Here is a 14,325-nt window from a genome sequence, read left to right as displayed (position 1 = left end):
TCACTTCTTTCTCTTCTCCTTGGCCAGCTGGGCCTCCCTGGCCTCCAACTGGTCCTTGCTAAGTTTCATACTCTTCTTGCCCAGTGGAGTCTTGAAGTACCAGTCCTGGAGTGGCAGGGGAGTGGGAGGGGCAGGTCCCTCGGATCCCACCCTAAATCTGCCTCCTGACCTCACCCATCCCGTTTCCTCAGCAGCCTATTCTTCTCTCCTCCTGGGGTGCAGGGGTCCTGTTGGAGGTGGTGCTTCCCTTGCTCCCCACCAAATACTCCAGGCCGCAGTATCAGCCTTCTCAGGGGCAAGCCCTCCTCCCTTCACCCCTGCAGTCCTCTCTCCTGGGCTCCCAGGGCCATCCTACCCCCAGGGGTGGACACTGACTCAGAGGTGGAGAAGTGGGTGGTAGCTGGTGCCGAAACCAACCCAGGGCTCCTAATATATAGGTGGCCCTTTCGGTCTCCTACCCTCAAGGAAACCAGGTGAGATGGTCCTGCACACAGACCCCTAGCCCTTGGCCTTTCCTGGTGATTACTTTTTCCCTTTTCAGCTGGACTCCGTGATCCTCTTAACCCAACTGTCTTCTGGTAGTTTGGGGAAGCAGAGGGAGGGGTCCAAGGTGTGCTTTGGGCTGACCCCACTGCTGGCACTGCTCGCCAAGATCCCCCAGTCCCCAGGAGCCTCACCTTCAAGGACTCCTCCTCCTCCTTGTACACTGGATCTAGCTTCGCCAGATGTCCCAGGAACTCTGAGGCCACCAGGGGCCGCTGGGACAATTGCAGGAGCCGCCGCTCATTCAACACCGATTGGATGGCTTGGAGAATGTGACCAGGCATGTAGCCATCGGACACCTTGGCCAGGGCACTGATGTCCAGGCCCTGGGTCACCTGGACTCCCTGGGCCTCAATCATATGCTTCCAGAGCACTGCAGGCATGGGGAGGACATGGGGCACAGAGGGGCAGTGGGCACCAGGGTGGGCAGCAAGGCCTAACAAGCCCCTGCTGTGTGTGTGGAACGAGCTCCGTGCTTGTGGAGAGTCAGCTCCTCTCCCTCGGGAAGGTACAGGAGTGGGAGTGGCAAGGATCATCCTCTCAACTTAATATGAGGAAGTGGAGACTGCAAGGGCATCTGTAACCTGCCTGTGTCCACGGAGCTGAGGCTGGGACCCAGGCCACCGGGCTGTTTGTCCAGCGGCCCTTCCAGAACACCTGGCCATGCAGGTGAGGACTTGTAGCAGCAGTGGGTAGGTGGGAAGAGGGGTGGGGAGGCTTTGGCAGGGGTGGCAGTCCCTGGACCCTTCTCTGGCCCGGGCCTCACCATAGCGAGAAGCATAATCGGGCCGGGGCATGAAGAGGATCCGCTCGTAGACCTTGCACAGCCCCTTCATCTCGGCCAGCTGCGGCCGGGCAGTCGTCCCTATCAGCATCACGCGGTCTCCAGGGTTCAGCAGCCGGAGGGCCTTGGTGAGGTCCTTCTTTATTCGCTTTGGGTCCATCTGCTCCAGGGAGGGAGGAGAAATGGGGTGGGACCCAGCGACATACCCCATGCTCAACCCCACATCAACCCTGAGAGGGGACTGGGGAGAGGCTGTAGGTCCTGCTCTGAGCATAAGGTGGAGGCCCAAGGAGAAGGGGGACTCGTCCAAGGTGGCAGGGGGTGCAGTCTGGAGTGGCGTGAGCAAGCCCCAGCTTCTGGCCTTGCCCGGGATGCCCCCACAGCCCACCATGCCTGCAGCCCTCACCTCCCTCTCTTCTTTTGGGACCTTCTTATAGAAATTCTTCTCTGCATTTCCAATCCAGATCACAGACGGCTGTAGCAGCCGGGCCACCTGGACAGGTGAGAGTAGACATCCCTGGGCAAGGGTGACATCCCCACCTGGCTGGAGCCCAGGATTGGGGCTCGCCTTGGGCAGTGACTTACCTCAGAGCCCCTGGCCTCCACTTCCACATCATGCCACCCCCAAGCCCGCCTTTTACCCGTACGTCACACCTCAGTGGGAACCAGAGTCACTGCCCTCCTTGAGGGGGCTGATATGAAGCTGCATCTTACCATGAAAAGAGACTGCTCTGGCTCCCCACTTCCTGCCACCTCCCTCAACACAGGGGCTTCAGGGGGAACCCAAGGTCCTAGCAGGGGCTGATAGGAAGACCTCATCAGTTCAGTCCCTGCAGTCCCACCCGATAGGCAGGTGGGTGGCCTCCTAAACATAAACCCATCCTGCTGTGTTGTCACAAGTCTGAGAACCAGAAACACCGAAAGTCAGGCACTCCAGACCTTAAAGACCATGTGCACCACCATCTGCGCCCCGGCCTTCCCGGGGTATTTGCCCTTCAGGTTGTCAGGTGACAGGTCAAACAGGTTGGCTCCAGTTTCTGTGCACACAGCTTTGACCAGCATCTTCTTCCCCATGCCGGGGGGGCCCACCAGGAGGATGGAGCGGATGAGGGGGGCCATGGCATGTATATCTGGGGAGCCTGAGAGGAAGGAAACAGGGACCAGAGGTAGGCAATGGGCCAGCATCAGGGGACAGGGTTAGAGAAGACCCTGTGTGAGGTCCAGGGCTGGGGAGAATGAGGTTTGGGTCATGGTGTACCACCTTCCCCCAGCACCTGAGCAGCTCCCCCAGGCCTGCAAGCTGAGGGTGGCAGCCTGGAGGATTTTGAATGACTTGGCAACCTCAGTTATGAAGACCTGTATGTGGGGACGGGAAAGAGCCCACTGTCCCCTTCAATGCCCTTTCTGTTTTCTGTGCCACCTCCTTCCGCTCCTGGATTATGACAGGGTAGAATTAAGAGGCATATCTCCGGTATTTAACAGGGAATGCAGGGCTGGTTTTCTGGCAGTGGGACAGATGACAAGATGTCACTTGGGATTGAATAGGGGCCAGCAGTATGGGCTCCTCAGCAGGTCAAGGGCCCACATGATTTCTGGGGTGGCCCAATCTAGATGTGAGCTCCAGCAGGGTCTAGGGAAGGCAGGAGGAGTCTGACATGGATCCATGGTGCCCAGGGACTAGAGGTCCAGCCTGGATGTGCCCACCTTGACCACCCTACCCTGAACCCCAGGCCCCCACCCCAAGAGCCACCTGCCCAGCGCTGGCTCTTCACTCTTCCCGGGTCCTCTCACCGAGCCGCAGGACCCCGTACAAGGCTATGTTCTGTCGGATGTCAAACAGGGAGGGCATAGGCAGCTTGTTTGCCAGACTCAGAGTGGACCCAAGGTAAAGGCAGTCACCTGAGGAGACAGGTGGCCACATGGTGAGTGGCATTCCCTTGGGCAGTGCAGAGGGAGAGAGAGCCACTGGAGGAGAAGCATAATCAGGTAATCAGTTGCTGGAAAGTGTGCCCGGTGGGCGGGGTGTCAGCGAGCCCGGACACCGGTCCTCAGCAGGGGCAGGCATCAGGGGAGGGGTCTCACCCACATAGTCTTTCAATGCCACGGCCTCACTCTTCTTCAGGAGGCCAAAAATGACGAGCTCCTCATACAGGGAGTCCAAGGACCTGGCAGAGAGTGGCACAGAGAGACCCCAAGGACATTAGCAAGTGAGGACAAAGGGAAGTAGAGACAGAGATGAGGGGGCTGGAGTCATGAGGGGGGATAAGTGGTCCTGCCCATCACTCTGCAGTCAAAAACTATCAGTAGTGCCACCGAACAGGCGGAACCAGAAGGGGCAGCACCGAAACACTGTGCCAGGAGGCGCGTCTCCCACAGCAGGTGCTCTGCGGGGTGAGGGGGTATGAGGGACTGGGGCCCTCTGTGACGTTCTCCATCAGCCTGCCCACTGCCCAAAGTTCCACCATGAGAAACCCCGTCATTTGGGCCAAGCATTGCCCTTGCCCTGGAAACCACACGTAAGCTGCAATCCTCCTGCGAGGGATGGCCATTAAAGCGGCTAACCCGATGTGCTCGTGACCTCTCTTTACCAGAGAAGCGCGCAGAAAGGGGCCACTGGCAGGTCTCTCAGTGCCCCAGAGGGGGAGCCCAGGGGGAGGCGGCTTTGGCAGGGACAGAGCTAAATAAGGCAAAGATTAGAGGGAGGACCTGGAAGGAGGGGACAATGTTTCATATTGTAAATACAACACAAATTCCTATCTTATCCCACATTACCATTCGCACAGCACTTTCTTACGCCTTCATTTGAGCCTCATGGCTATCTTGTGAGTTTGGCAGGGAGGCACTTGGCGAACGAGGCCAGGGAGTCAGAGAGTTGAAGTGACTTTCCCACGGTCACACAGCAGCAGAACCAGGACCAGCAGTCAGCTCTGTCCTGGCCCGGGCTCTCCTGTGCAGCCTTGTGCAACAGAGTGCAAGCCGTGCGTGTGTGTATCCACGCGCCTGCATGTGCCTGTGCACCTGGGGCTCTGACCTTCACGCAGCCATCGTCTAAGGTGGGCACAGCAGGGTCTATTACCTGTCTGGGGTCAGATCTTTTTCCTTCTTCCCCATTTTCTTCCCAGCCTTTTTCTGGTTGGAAATAAGTGTATAGGTCACAGTCCCCTGTTCGTTGCCACCCCCACCCGGGTGCCCTCCCCTGCCAGCCCTGGCCCCTTATCTTGCCTTTGGGGCCTTCAAGGGTCTCCCCTCCTCCCTGTCCACGGCCAGACGCAGGTTCTTCAGCTCCTGACGCATCAGTTCGTCCACCTGGGGGAGACAGTAGGGAGGCGGGGGACAGCCTGAGCTGGGTAGGGCAGGTGGGAGAGGTGAGGAGAGAGGAGATGGAGAAGAGGGAAGAGCCTCATGGAAGAGCCAGACAAGCCCAGTGAAGGCAGCAGGGACAGCCACCACCGCCTTCCCACACATGCCCTTACGTGTCTCCCCTGCTACCCTGAACCATCTGTACCCAATACTAACCCATATCCTGCTCCCCAATGAGCCTCACTCTCGACAGCCATCAGAGTGGAGAGAGGCCCCCAAGATGAGGTCAAGCCCAAGACCCACCCCTTCAAGTCTGTGTGCTGGAGCAGTTGCATAATCTGTTAGCCTCAGTTTTCTACGTGCACCATCAGGAAAACCACGGTACCTACCTCACGGGTGGTTTGAAAGACTACACAACCTAGTGCTTCTAAAGCACATGTCATGGGGTGGGCGCATCGTCAGAGCTCCTTAAGGGTTTGTGGTGATGGGCTGCGCACACCCAGTGCCAGGCCCTGTCTGACCCCAGCTCAGAGCCTCTCCCATGCCCTCCATGTCCCTGCTGCATCAGGCACCCAGGGGAGAAAAGGGGACAAGAGGAGGCAAAGGAAGGGGGGGATGGGGCATGGCAGCAGGTGGAGCTGGGACTGTGCATGGAGGGCTGTGAGGCTACAGAGAATACGCCGGGGGCGGGGGTGGGGGACAGAGGACAAGAGGGAGGCAGATGAATGGGTGGGGAGGATCCTGGAGCAGGCTGGAGGTGCTGGTGGCAGCAGAATGAGGACACAGACGGTGGCCTGCGGGGAGGCCCTGGCCCAGCACTCACACCTGCACCCGGATCTCCATCTCCACTTCCTTCCTCTTCTCCTCCCGGAGGGTCTCAGAGTCAAAATTCTGACTGGGGTGTACACTCTCATTCCGGGTCTTCCACAGATCTGACCACAGAAAATGGAAGGACACATGAAGGTAAGAGTCCCAGGTGCACAGGCACATGCAGGCACACGGGCCAAGAACCTGACCCTGCCTGGCACCCCTCTCCCCACCTGGCCACCTGGCACTGCTTCTACCCAGATCACAGACAGATGTTGGCCCCAAGGCCTGTCCCCCAAGGTTCAGCCCCAAACCCATAACAACTCCCCAAGGAATCATATCACACCCCTCTCCCCCTCGGGCATTATCCCCTCAGCCTCCACACCCATACACACACTGCCGCCTCACGGTCCCTACGGCAGCTACCTACTCTCCCCAGGACCCAGGGCCCCGAGACCCCCCAAGGATGACAATCTTTCCTCTTACTTATATACTCCTCGTGGCCGACATTAATCACAGGGGCAGATTTGGATGGCAATACTTGCAGCATTGTGTCTGCGTCCTAGAATGGACACATCCTTTGACCTTGTCCCCAACACCTCTACTTACCACAAATTCTGCCCTAATTCTTACCCGGACAGCCCGCCTACCACGAATTCCCCCACACTTAGTTCTTCCCCGCCCACTTGTTCCGCGTGTCCAAGAGGGTCTTACCCCCTTCTTGGATTTTTCTTCCTTCCCTTTCTTCTTTTTCTTCTTTTGTTCATTTTTTTCTTTCTCCTTACTTGGCTCCTTTTTTTTGCTCTCCTGGACCTGCATCTCCAGTTCAAGTCTCACCTGTGACCACCAACAAAAGATGTTTCAAAGACCAAAGGGATGTTATAGGAGCAAGAGAACTCAGGGCTTGAGACTGGGATGGACCAAGGACTCCCAAGGCCGAGGGTAACTGCTGAGGTCCAGATGGCTGATTGTATAGAGACCTCACTGGGGACCAGGGAGAAAGGGGCACCGAGGAAGGAGTGTCTGTTTTTTCCTGGGCTGTGGGGGTCTGGATCCACCACGGTCTCACCAGACATATTTCCTCTCCCTGGCCATGAATGCCTTTCCAGTCACAGGTACACCCTGTCCTCTTCCCCATGCAGTCTTTCTAGCTGCCTATATTTCCTCTGGCCCCATCTGCCTCCATTGAGGCTGACCCCTACCCCTACCCCACTGTAATCCTCAGTTTACACTCAACTACTCTCTAACCTCAGGCGCCAACTGCCATAGAAAACCTCCTGTTCCCACCTCTAGGGTACCTGTTCTGGAGTTTTGTCTGCAAAGATGAGGTAGGATCCACCTAAAGACTCATCTGGATAGTCAGGAAACCGACCAGTTAGGGCACTAAGTGGACATAAGATGGTTGGAAAGATAGATGTGTGGTTTGTGGATAGATGGATGGATGCATGGATGGGTAGGTGGGTGGGTGGAGGGATCAATGGCCAATGGATGGTTAGATGGCTGGCTGGCTGGTTGGATAGATGAAGGGGTGGATGGATGGACAAATGGATGGGTGAGTGAATGGATGGATGGATGGATGGATGGATGGATGGATGGAGAGAAGGGTGGAGAAAGACAAAGGACCAGTGAGAAGGAATGGATAGTTACAGAATGAAAAGGACAGTTTGCTCAAGGGGCACTCATGGATGCTTTTTGCCTCCTATCCTGGCATTTTCTCTTTCCTCGGGGAAATGGGAAGTCAGGTGTGGAGATGGTCCTGCATGCTGGGGGCCCGAGGTTTCAGCCAATGGTGTTAGCAGTTTGTTGGGGGGATGGGGTAGATGGAGAAAAGGGCTAGAGGACAAAACAGCTGTGGGGGATAGGGCAGGAGCAGCCTCTGGGGACACTGGGGCAGAGGGAATGAGGGATTGAGGGCTGGGTCAGCTGAGGCCAGGGACACTGACTGGCACTCGATAAACCACTGTCGAATTTGCTCCTTCATTTTCTCCTTCATGTCGGGCCCCTCCGTCTCTGTGAGAGAATTGTGGGCCTTCACCATTGCCAACTGGAACTCCTCCTCCTTTTCCAACTGGCGTAGCCTCCGGATGTCCTCCCCATGGCAGGCCCGGGCTATGATGCACAAGTGTTCCACCTGGTTGGGCGAGGGGAGCTGGGGGAGTGGAGAGAGGGGGAGCGGGAGAGCCCAGCGTCTGGTGTGGCCGCAGCCGCATCCTTAGGTGCACACACCTGCCCCCCTTGTTCCCCAACACCGCCCACACGGGGCGTCGCACGCATGCCCACACAGAACCACGGGCACGCCTGCATCAGGACAAATTGTGTTTGCAGCCGAAATTCATCTGTGTAAATTACTCTGGTAATGAGTTTGCTAGATGCATGCGGCTGGCCCCCGCCCGCGCCCCCAGCACACCCTCCCCCGGAGCCTCGGGCCCCAGCCCCCACCCACACCCCGCCTGGCGGCCGAGTTGGCAGCCGCTCTCACAGCCACTTTCCCGCCTCATTGGCTCCCAAATGTATTTTAAATATCACTCTGCGCAGAGACAATTACTGAAAACGCTGAGCTCACACTGTTGATGGGTCCGGGCGGCGAGGCTCATTCCTCACCCACCGCCGTGCCATGCCCCCTCCTCACCAAGGCCAGACCCCTGCCTCCCTCCTCCTGCTCTTGCCTCCTGGGGGTCCAGCTCTCCAGCCCCCCAACAAGTCTCTGACCTCCACTCCCATGCCGTGGCCCCAGGCCCCTCGCTCCTTCTGAAGCCCCGAGCCTCCCGTGGTAGCCGACCCTGCCTGCCAACACAGCACTGGCTCCATCCTGGACATTGTCAGCCCTGGGAAAGCTCCCTTCCCTCCAATCACTCTGGCCCCCAGCTCAGCCCCCTCCCCAACTCCCTCTACTAGCCAGGCCTCCACAGGACCTGCCCAGGGCAAAGCCCCTCACCCAGGGAGCAGGACCCTCACCCTCACCATGGCCTTCTTTTCCCAAATCAGTAGAGACTAGCAGGTGGACGAGAGGAGGTCAGAGGACAGACAGACTCAGGGAGTGGGAACTGCTCACCCTTCCTGGACACACATGGACACACACAGGGGTCTCTGCCCCTCTCACCACCCACACTCCCCCATGTGCACACTCATGCTCACATTGCTTAAGTCTGCACTTAGCCACCTTCTCTGCAGAGCAGAGGAGAAGCGAGTCTGGGGTGCCCAGAGAAAAGTGGGGATCCTATGGCCAGAAAAGCTCTGGTTTCAGGGCTGTACCCCATACGGTCCCTGGTGGTTCCCCCAGGCTGCAGGAGGGTGTGGAGCAGTGCGTGGACGCCCCAGCTGGCCTTGCTGTCCCCTCTGCCAGGCCCACCTGTGCAACCTCTCCTTCCAGCGGGACAGGGATGTTGGAGGAGCCCAGGATGTTCTACTCTATGATCCCTCACTCTGCCCCACATTTGTGATCCTTCCAGGGGGTCTAGAAGAGGGTGGGGTATAAGGAGGCAGGGTTTGGTGGCTTTCATGGCTTTCCCTTCTTTCTGTCTCTTTCTCACCAGGATCTCCCACCTGGGCCTGAGTGAGGGCGGTGTGGGCAGTGTGGGCCTGGAGAGGGCTGTGCTCTGGGACAGGTGCAGAGGATGGAGAGGTGGGGCCCCTGCACTGGCCAGCCCTGTGCTCCCGGCCCCCCGTGGTGGCCAGGGCGGCTCACCATGCCAATGAACTCCATCTCCGTTTGCCGGTCCTGCTGTGTGCGCTTCCTCTGCAGGTAACCTTTCCACACCTGGGAGGGTGAAGCGGGACACTTGGGACACAGATGCCCTCCACACTGCATTTTTGCAAGGCTGTGGGTCATAGGCTCAGGCCTAGGGAGGAGCAGCAGCCTCTCTCTCAGGGAAGGTCTGAGAGGGTCATGGCTAGAGGAGGTTCAGGGTGGGGGTGGGAAGGAGCACTAGGGAGAGCATCTCATCAGCAGGTGCACACTGAGCAGGAACAGCCTGCAACAGGGTGGTTCCAGGTAGGCACCCAAACCATCTAGCTCCAAGGGCCCCCAGGAATTCCTCCTCCTCCTCTCCACCCTGATCTGCTGGATCCATCCTAATCTTGCTGTATCTTTTGAGGCCCGGAACAAATAGAGTTCAGCACCACTTCCTCCCCAGTCTCCCTTCCCAGAATTCCCATAGCAGTTGGAATAAATATTTGCTCCCACCCAGGCACATACACGTAGACATCGGTGCTGTAGGGACTGTGGAGCTCTCCTAGTCAATCCTGCCTTTTTTTTTTGATGGCTGGCGGGTATGGAGATCTGAACCTGTGACCTTGGTGTTATAAGGCTGCGTTCTAACCAATTGCACTAACTGGCCAATCCCTAATCCTACATTTTTTTTTTTTTTTAAAAAGATGACCGGTAAGGGGATCTTAACCCTTGACTTGGTGTTGTCAGCACCACGCTCAGCCAGTGAGCAAACCGGCCATCCCTATATGGGATCCTAACCCGGGGCCTTGGTGTTATCAGCACCGCACTCTCCCGAGTGAGCCACAGGCCGGCCCCTTAATCCTACATTTTTGACCCAAGGGAACTGAGGCCAGAGATGGACATGATCTCTCCCAGGCCCAAGAGCCCGTCAGAGCAAAGCTGGACCAGTGCTCTTTCTCTCAGGCCCCCAGCCACTTTCAGACCTAAGGACTGAGTGGTAGTGGGGTGGCAGGGTGGGCGCTGGGCAGAGGGAGGCAGGGCCAGTGCCAGACAGTGTTTTCCGTTCACATAACAATGCCTCCGTGGGCAGGGACTGGCTCCTGTGCTCTTGTCTGGGCTTCGTCCTCTGACCAGCACGACAGGCCTGCAATAATGGAGCGTGCCTCATATATTCTTTCATTTTATTAGTGCGCTGAGCACCTCTAAGACCAGAATGCAGTATTTCTGCACTCTTAATGTTGGGCAACAGGGACAAAATGATTTTGCTTTGGCTTTGGGGCCCACACTCCTTCTTGAAAGGCTTGCTTTATCCAGCCCTGGGGTGGAGGACGTCTTCATTTGTGGGGAAGCCAGATATTGACCCAGTCATAAAAATGCAGGGGTCCAGACCAGGATGCTCAGGTACTGATCATGTAAAAAGCTACTCATTTGGAGAGGATATATCTTCACAGAGTTGTGCCTGTTTGTTGGTTCGTTGGTTTACTTTTGTTTTCTGGTGAGAAGGAGTTCAAGTTTCCTACAGTGGGCTAGGAGACTCAAGTCTTTGAGGCATTGGGACTTGAGAGAGAGAAGATGGGAGAGATGACTGATTTGAAAGAAAGGGCCCAGGCCCACGTCAACAGTTTTTGGAAAGAAAAGGTGGCAAGAGTCTTTTTGTGACAGGGTAGGGCCAGTGGGCCTCAGAGCAGCGACAGCTGCAGGAGCAGAACACGGTTCCTTCCTGCACTAGAACTCTCCTAGGGCCCCTCCAGTCTCTGGTCAAGCTGGTAACCACTACCACCTGGAGTCAGCCAGTGTTTGAAGGATTTTAGGGAACGGTGGGAGAGGCCACATCCACACTCTGGGGTGGCCAGCGAAGGCTGACCCAGAGAGGGGTGGAGCGGTTGTCCAGAGCAAAGGAGGTCATGACAGCCGGGACAGTGGGAATGCTCAGGGAAACCTCAGGGTGGGGGTAGGCTTTCTAGAGGGGGGCAGGATAGGGATATAATTACATTATTTCAATGTTAAAGTAAAGGGGACCCCAGAAGGCACGGAGTATGAGGACACTTGGATCATATTAGTTATCAAACTCTAATTCATCATGTTTTCTTTTCCCTCGGTTGCCAGGAGGCTCAGGATACATTTTAGTGGCTCCTTTTTAACAGTTGAGAGTTTCTGGAATGACCATCATCCATTCTGTTCTGCTACTCTATTATGGATCTTTCTCCCCTAATTTTAATGATCCTTCTGTTTCTGGGGCTTTTGTGGTATCATATTCCAAATCTTTTTGGAGAAAGAGATGTAGAATAAGTAATCAACAAATAAAATATATGTTTACATGCTTACTGACTGATCAAGGTCCCTAGTTTAGAATTTAGTTATGGGGCAGCAGAATCCAGGCACCTGAACTCCCGTGATCAATTGATGAACCTGGCAGGCTTCCTGGAGGAGGTGACTCTACCGTGGCCCTCCTCCTGGGCACCCAGGGTTACCTTCTGTATGGTGACTGCTGCCTGGTCCTGACTGAACTTGCGCTGCCCATCCTCCTGGATCTTTCGATCCTTCTCCTCCTCTTTCCGAATCTCTCGCATAAAGGTGGCTCGGAGCCGGCCCTGCCTGGCCCGCTCAACCTTTTGCACTAGAATTATGGCCTCGGTCCTGTGAATTCCTGGAAAGATCTGGCCAGAGCAGGGGGCAAAAAAGCAGGAGTACATGAGGGAGAGCTTATATCCAGGGTGGGCATCTGGGAGACCAGCCACAAAGGACACCCTGGGGGCATGGTCCTCTCAGGGCATCTGGGTGCCAAAGTCCCATCTTGGTGTCAGAAGGTTATAGTGAGCACAAGAGCAGCCTTGACGGATTACCCAAAGAGTACTCTGAGGTAGGTATAGAGCAGCAGGGCCTCTCTGAGCCTTGGAGGGGAGCATCTCTGCTCCAGGATAGAGGAGATGGGAGGAGTCTGGGAGGGTGTCTCCCCAGCTTACGTCTTCGGCAGTCTGTGGCTCCATTCTGGACAGGATCTCGGCCAGCATCAGCCCTCTCTCCTTCATAGTGCTGGACTGCTCCAGCAGGAAGTATTTGGGGATTGGAACCTCCAAGTCTGCCTTTGAAGCAATATGGGGGAAGGAGGGTGAGGAATCAAATGTCCAGGCCATCTGGTCGATCCATTACCACTGCCAGCTCCCTGTGACTCCCTGGTTCTGTTCTCCTCCATTCTAGAGCCTTGGGTGGGAAAACTCCACGTTTTAGGGTGGATTCTCCCAATTATCCCTCTTGTCCCCTGCACCCACCGTGTGGCCAGAATTGAATTCTGGAGGATCATGGCATAGGTGGCAGTGGTCCTAAACCTGCATTTTAAAATGCAAATTCCTAGGTCGTCCCCAGACTACCACATGAGAAGGGCAGGGTCTGGAGAATCTGCGTATTTCCCCCAAGGTCCACCACTGCAGCTGGTCAGGGAAACTGTGAAACTGCTTTGGATATACAACAGTGAGTGAATGCTGACCTTGGGGCAGGACCAGAGGCCCTGCAGAAGCTCTGTGCTCTAGAACAGCATTCTAGAACTTGCCTGTGCACACAGATCACCTGAGAGTCTTGTTAAAAGGCAGATGCAGATTCAGTGAATCTGGGGTGTGGCTGGAGATTCTGCATTTTTAACAAGCTTCTAGGTGATGCACATGCTGCTGGTCCACGGACCCCACTTTGAGGAACAAACTTCTAAAGGCCTCTCCTCACCAATTCCCTGCAGTTGGTGGGTCTTCCCAGCTATGCGGTGGGAGGGAGGGCCCTAGCCTGATTCTCCATCCACTCCCCAACTACCTCCATGCACCCCAGGTTCCTAAACCCCTTCTCCCCAGGCCAAACCCCATCCTCTAATCTGCTCCGCCCTCCTTCATTTGCATATGTCGCATCGCGAGGGATGTCTGCGGGTGGGAGGGGCGGGGCGTCAAGGCCAGCCCCCACCCCACCCAAGCTGGCCAAGGGCGTGGCTCCCTGTCGGTGGGAAATCAAGGCCAACCCCCGACCCCCCATCCCACGCCGCCGGGCCGTGGCTCCGCGCGGCCTTCATGGCGCGCACCGGGGTGAGCTTGAGATCATGCAGCACGCGGTCCAGGCAGTGGCTCTCACACAGGTCGGCGCGCACCAGCTCGTCCTTGAGCTCCAGCACGCGGCCCGCCACCCCGTCCAGCAGGCGCCGCAGCAGCCGCCGCTTCTGCGGCTGAACCATCTGGTCGTAGACCATGTCGAACTGGCGCAGCAGGCCCAGGTAGTGCAGGTAGAGCGCGGAGAGCCTGTACTGGAAGGACCGCCGCTCCCTGTCGGGCACGGGTTCGAGCAGGGGCTGCTCTCGGTCCAGCAGCTCTTGCAGGGTCACGTGGGAGGCCTCCCAGAGGCGCTGGTAAGTTCTGGAGAGGAGGCAGCATGTACCGCGTGCTCTGAGCCGCGGAGGAGTGGGGACAGTGTGTGGGCGAGACAGGAGCCACCAAGCCTTGTGAGGAGTGTGAACTCAAGGCTCCAGACAGTGTGACTTTATTCATGGCGCCAAAGTGATCTTCGGTGAAATGAGGGGCCCACGGGGGAATGAGCAGGCACTGGCCTGGGCTTAGAGAAGGATGGGTCTTAGAGGTTGGGGTCTTGGGGTCGACTGATGGAATAACAAGGAAAGTGAAGAACGGCCACAACCCTTAGGGATTTGGAGGGAGGCAGCTTTGGGTGGGGCTCCTGCAAGGAAGGGGTCTTTTGGAATAGGGGGTCAGCAGGTCCCTACAGGTAAGGGTGCAGCGCACAGATGCTGCAGTGGTCTAGGGTGGTGGGTGGGGAGCGGGGATAAGGAGTGAGTGTAGAGAAGGGTTCCTTCCCTGGAGTAGAGCCACGGTTCTGGAATTAATAGTCCGAGGGAAGTCTGCAGAGCAAAAGCTGACCACAGGCAGCACAGCAAGGGAGCTGTGTGAATGCCCAGAACCCAGCCAGGGCTGGCCCAGCATCCAAACCCACACTCTGCCCCCAGCCCTTCTCCCTGCCCAGCTGCCCCAACCTTCCAGGACCAGGGAGGTGCTTTGCTCTCCCAGCCCTGGGGGCTCCACTCCAGCCCCTCACTCACCCTTCAGACATGGTGCCCACTCCTTCTCACACTGCCCTTTGTGAGCTGGTGTGGAATCCACAGAACCTCTCTGGTTCTTCCTGACTCCCTGTGAGCCAGGGGGCAGAACAATCTGATTTTAAGAGTTCTGACCCATTGTTG

The 14,325-nt window shown here is 56.8% G+C and overlaps 1 protein-coding gene across 1 annotated transcript; it reads right to left on the bottom strand.

Annotated features, from left to right (window-relative positions):
* Nucleotides 1-14,195, bottom strand: LOC103610630 (putative IQ and AAA domain-containing protein 1-like). The gene is made up of 19 exons (XM_008594753.1): nucleotides 14,185-14,195; nucleotides 13,162-13,489; nucleotides 12,068-12,187; nucleotides 11,576-11,761; nucleotides 9,120-9,191; nucleotides 7,378-7,583; nucleotides 6,733-6,817; nucleotides 6,149-6,271; nucleotides 5,921-5,996; nucleotides 5,453-5,559; nucleotides 4,550-4,633; nucleotides 4,404-4,456; nucleotides 3,410-3,492; nucleotides 3,119-3,226; nucleotides 2,267-2,466; nucleotides 1,734-1,820; nucleotides 1,310-1,487; nucleotides 678-916; nucleotides 1-105 (listed from the first exon to the last, which is right to left on the bottom strand). The coding sequence occupies exons 1-19, from the start codon at nucleotides 14,193-14,195 to the stop codon at nucleotides 1-3; spliced, it is 2,451 nt and encodes an 816-aa protein (XP_008592975.1).
* Nucleotides 14,196-14,325: the final 130 nt, after the last annotated feature.

This window comes from Galeopterus variegatus, unplaced genomic scaffold, assembly GCF_000696425.1.
Source record: "Galeopterus variegatus unplaced genomic scaffold, G_variegatus-3.0.2 Scaffold11441, whole genome shotgun sequence".
Taxonomy (NCBI): Eukaryota; Metazoa; Chordata; class Mammalia; order Dermoptera; family Cynocephalidae; genus Galeopterus; species Galeopterus variegatus.
The sequence above is the reverse complement of the archived record's forward strand: the minus strand, read 5'-3'. Positions and strand labels throughout refer to the sequence as shown.

What these genes read in the sequence shown, in the direction of transcription:
- LOC103610630 (XM_008594753.1), bottom strand. An exon ending in CAGTGGTTTATCGAGTGCCA is followed by an intron (nt 6,818 to 7,377) that starts GTCAGTGTCCCT and finishes ATGTCCACTTAG; the next exon opens with TGCCCTAACTGGTCGGTTTC. An exon ending in AAGAAAAATCCAAGAAGGGG is followed by an intron (nt 5,997 to 6,148) that starts GTAAGACCCTCT and finishes TGTCCATTCTAG; the next exon opens with GACGCAGACACAATGCTGCA.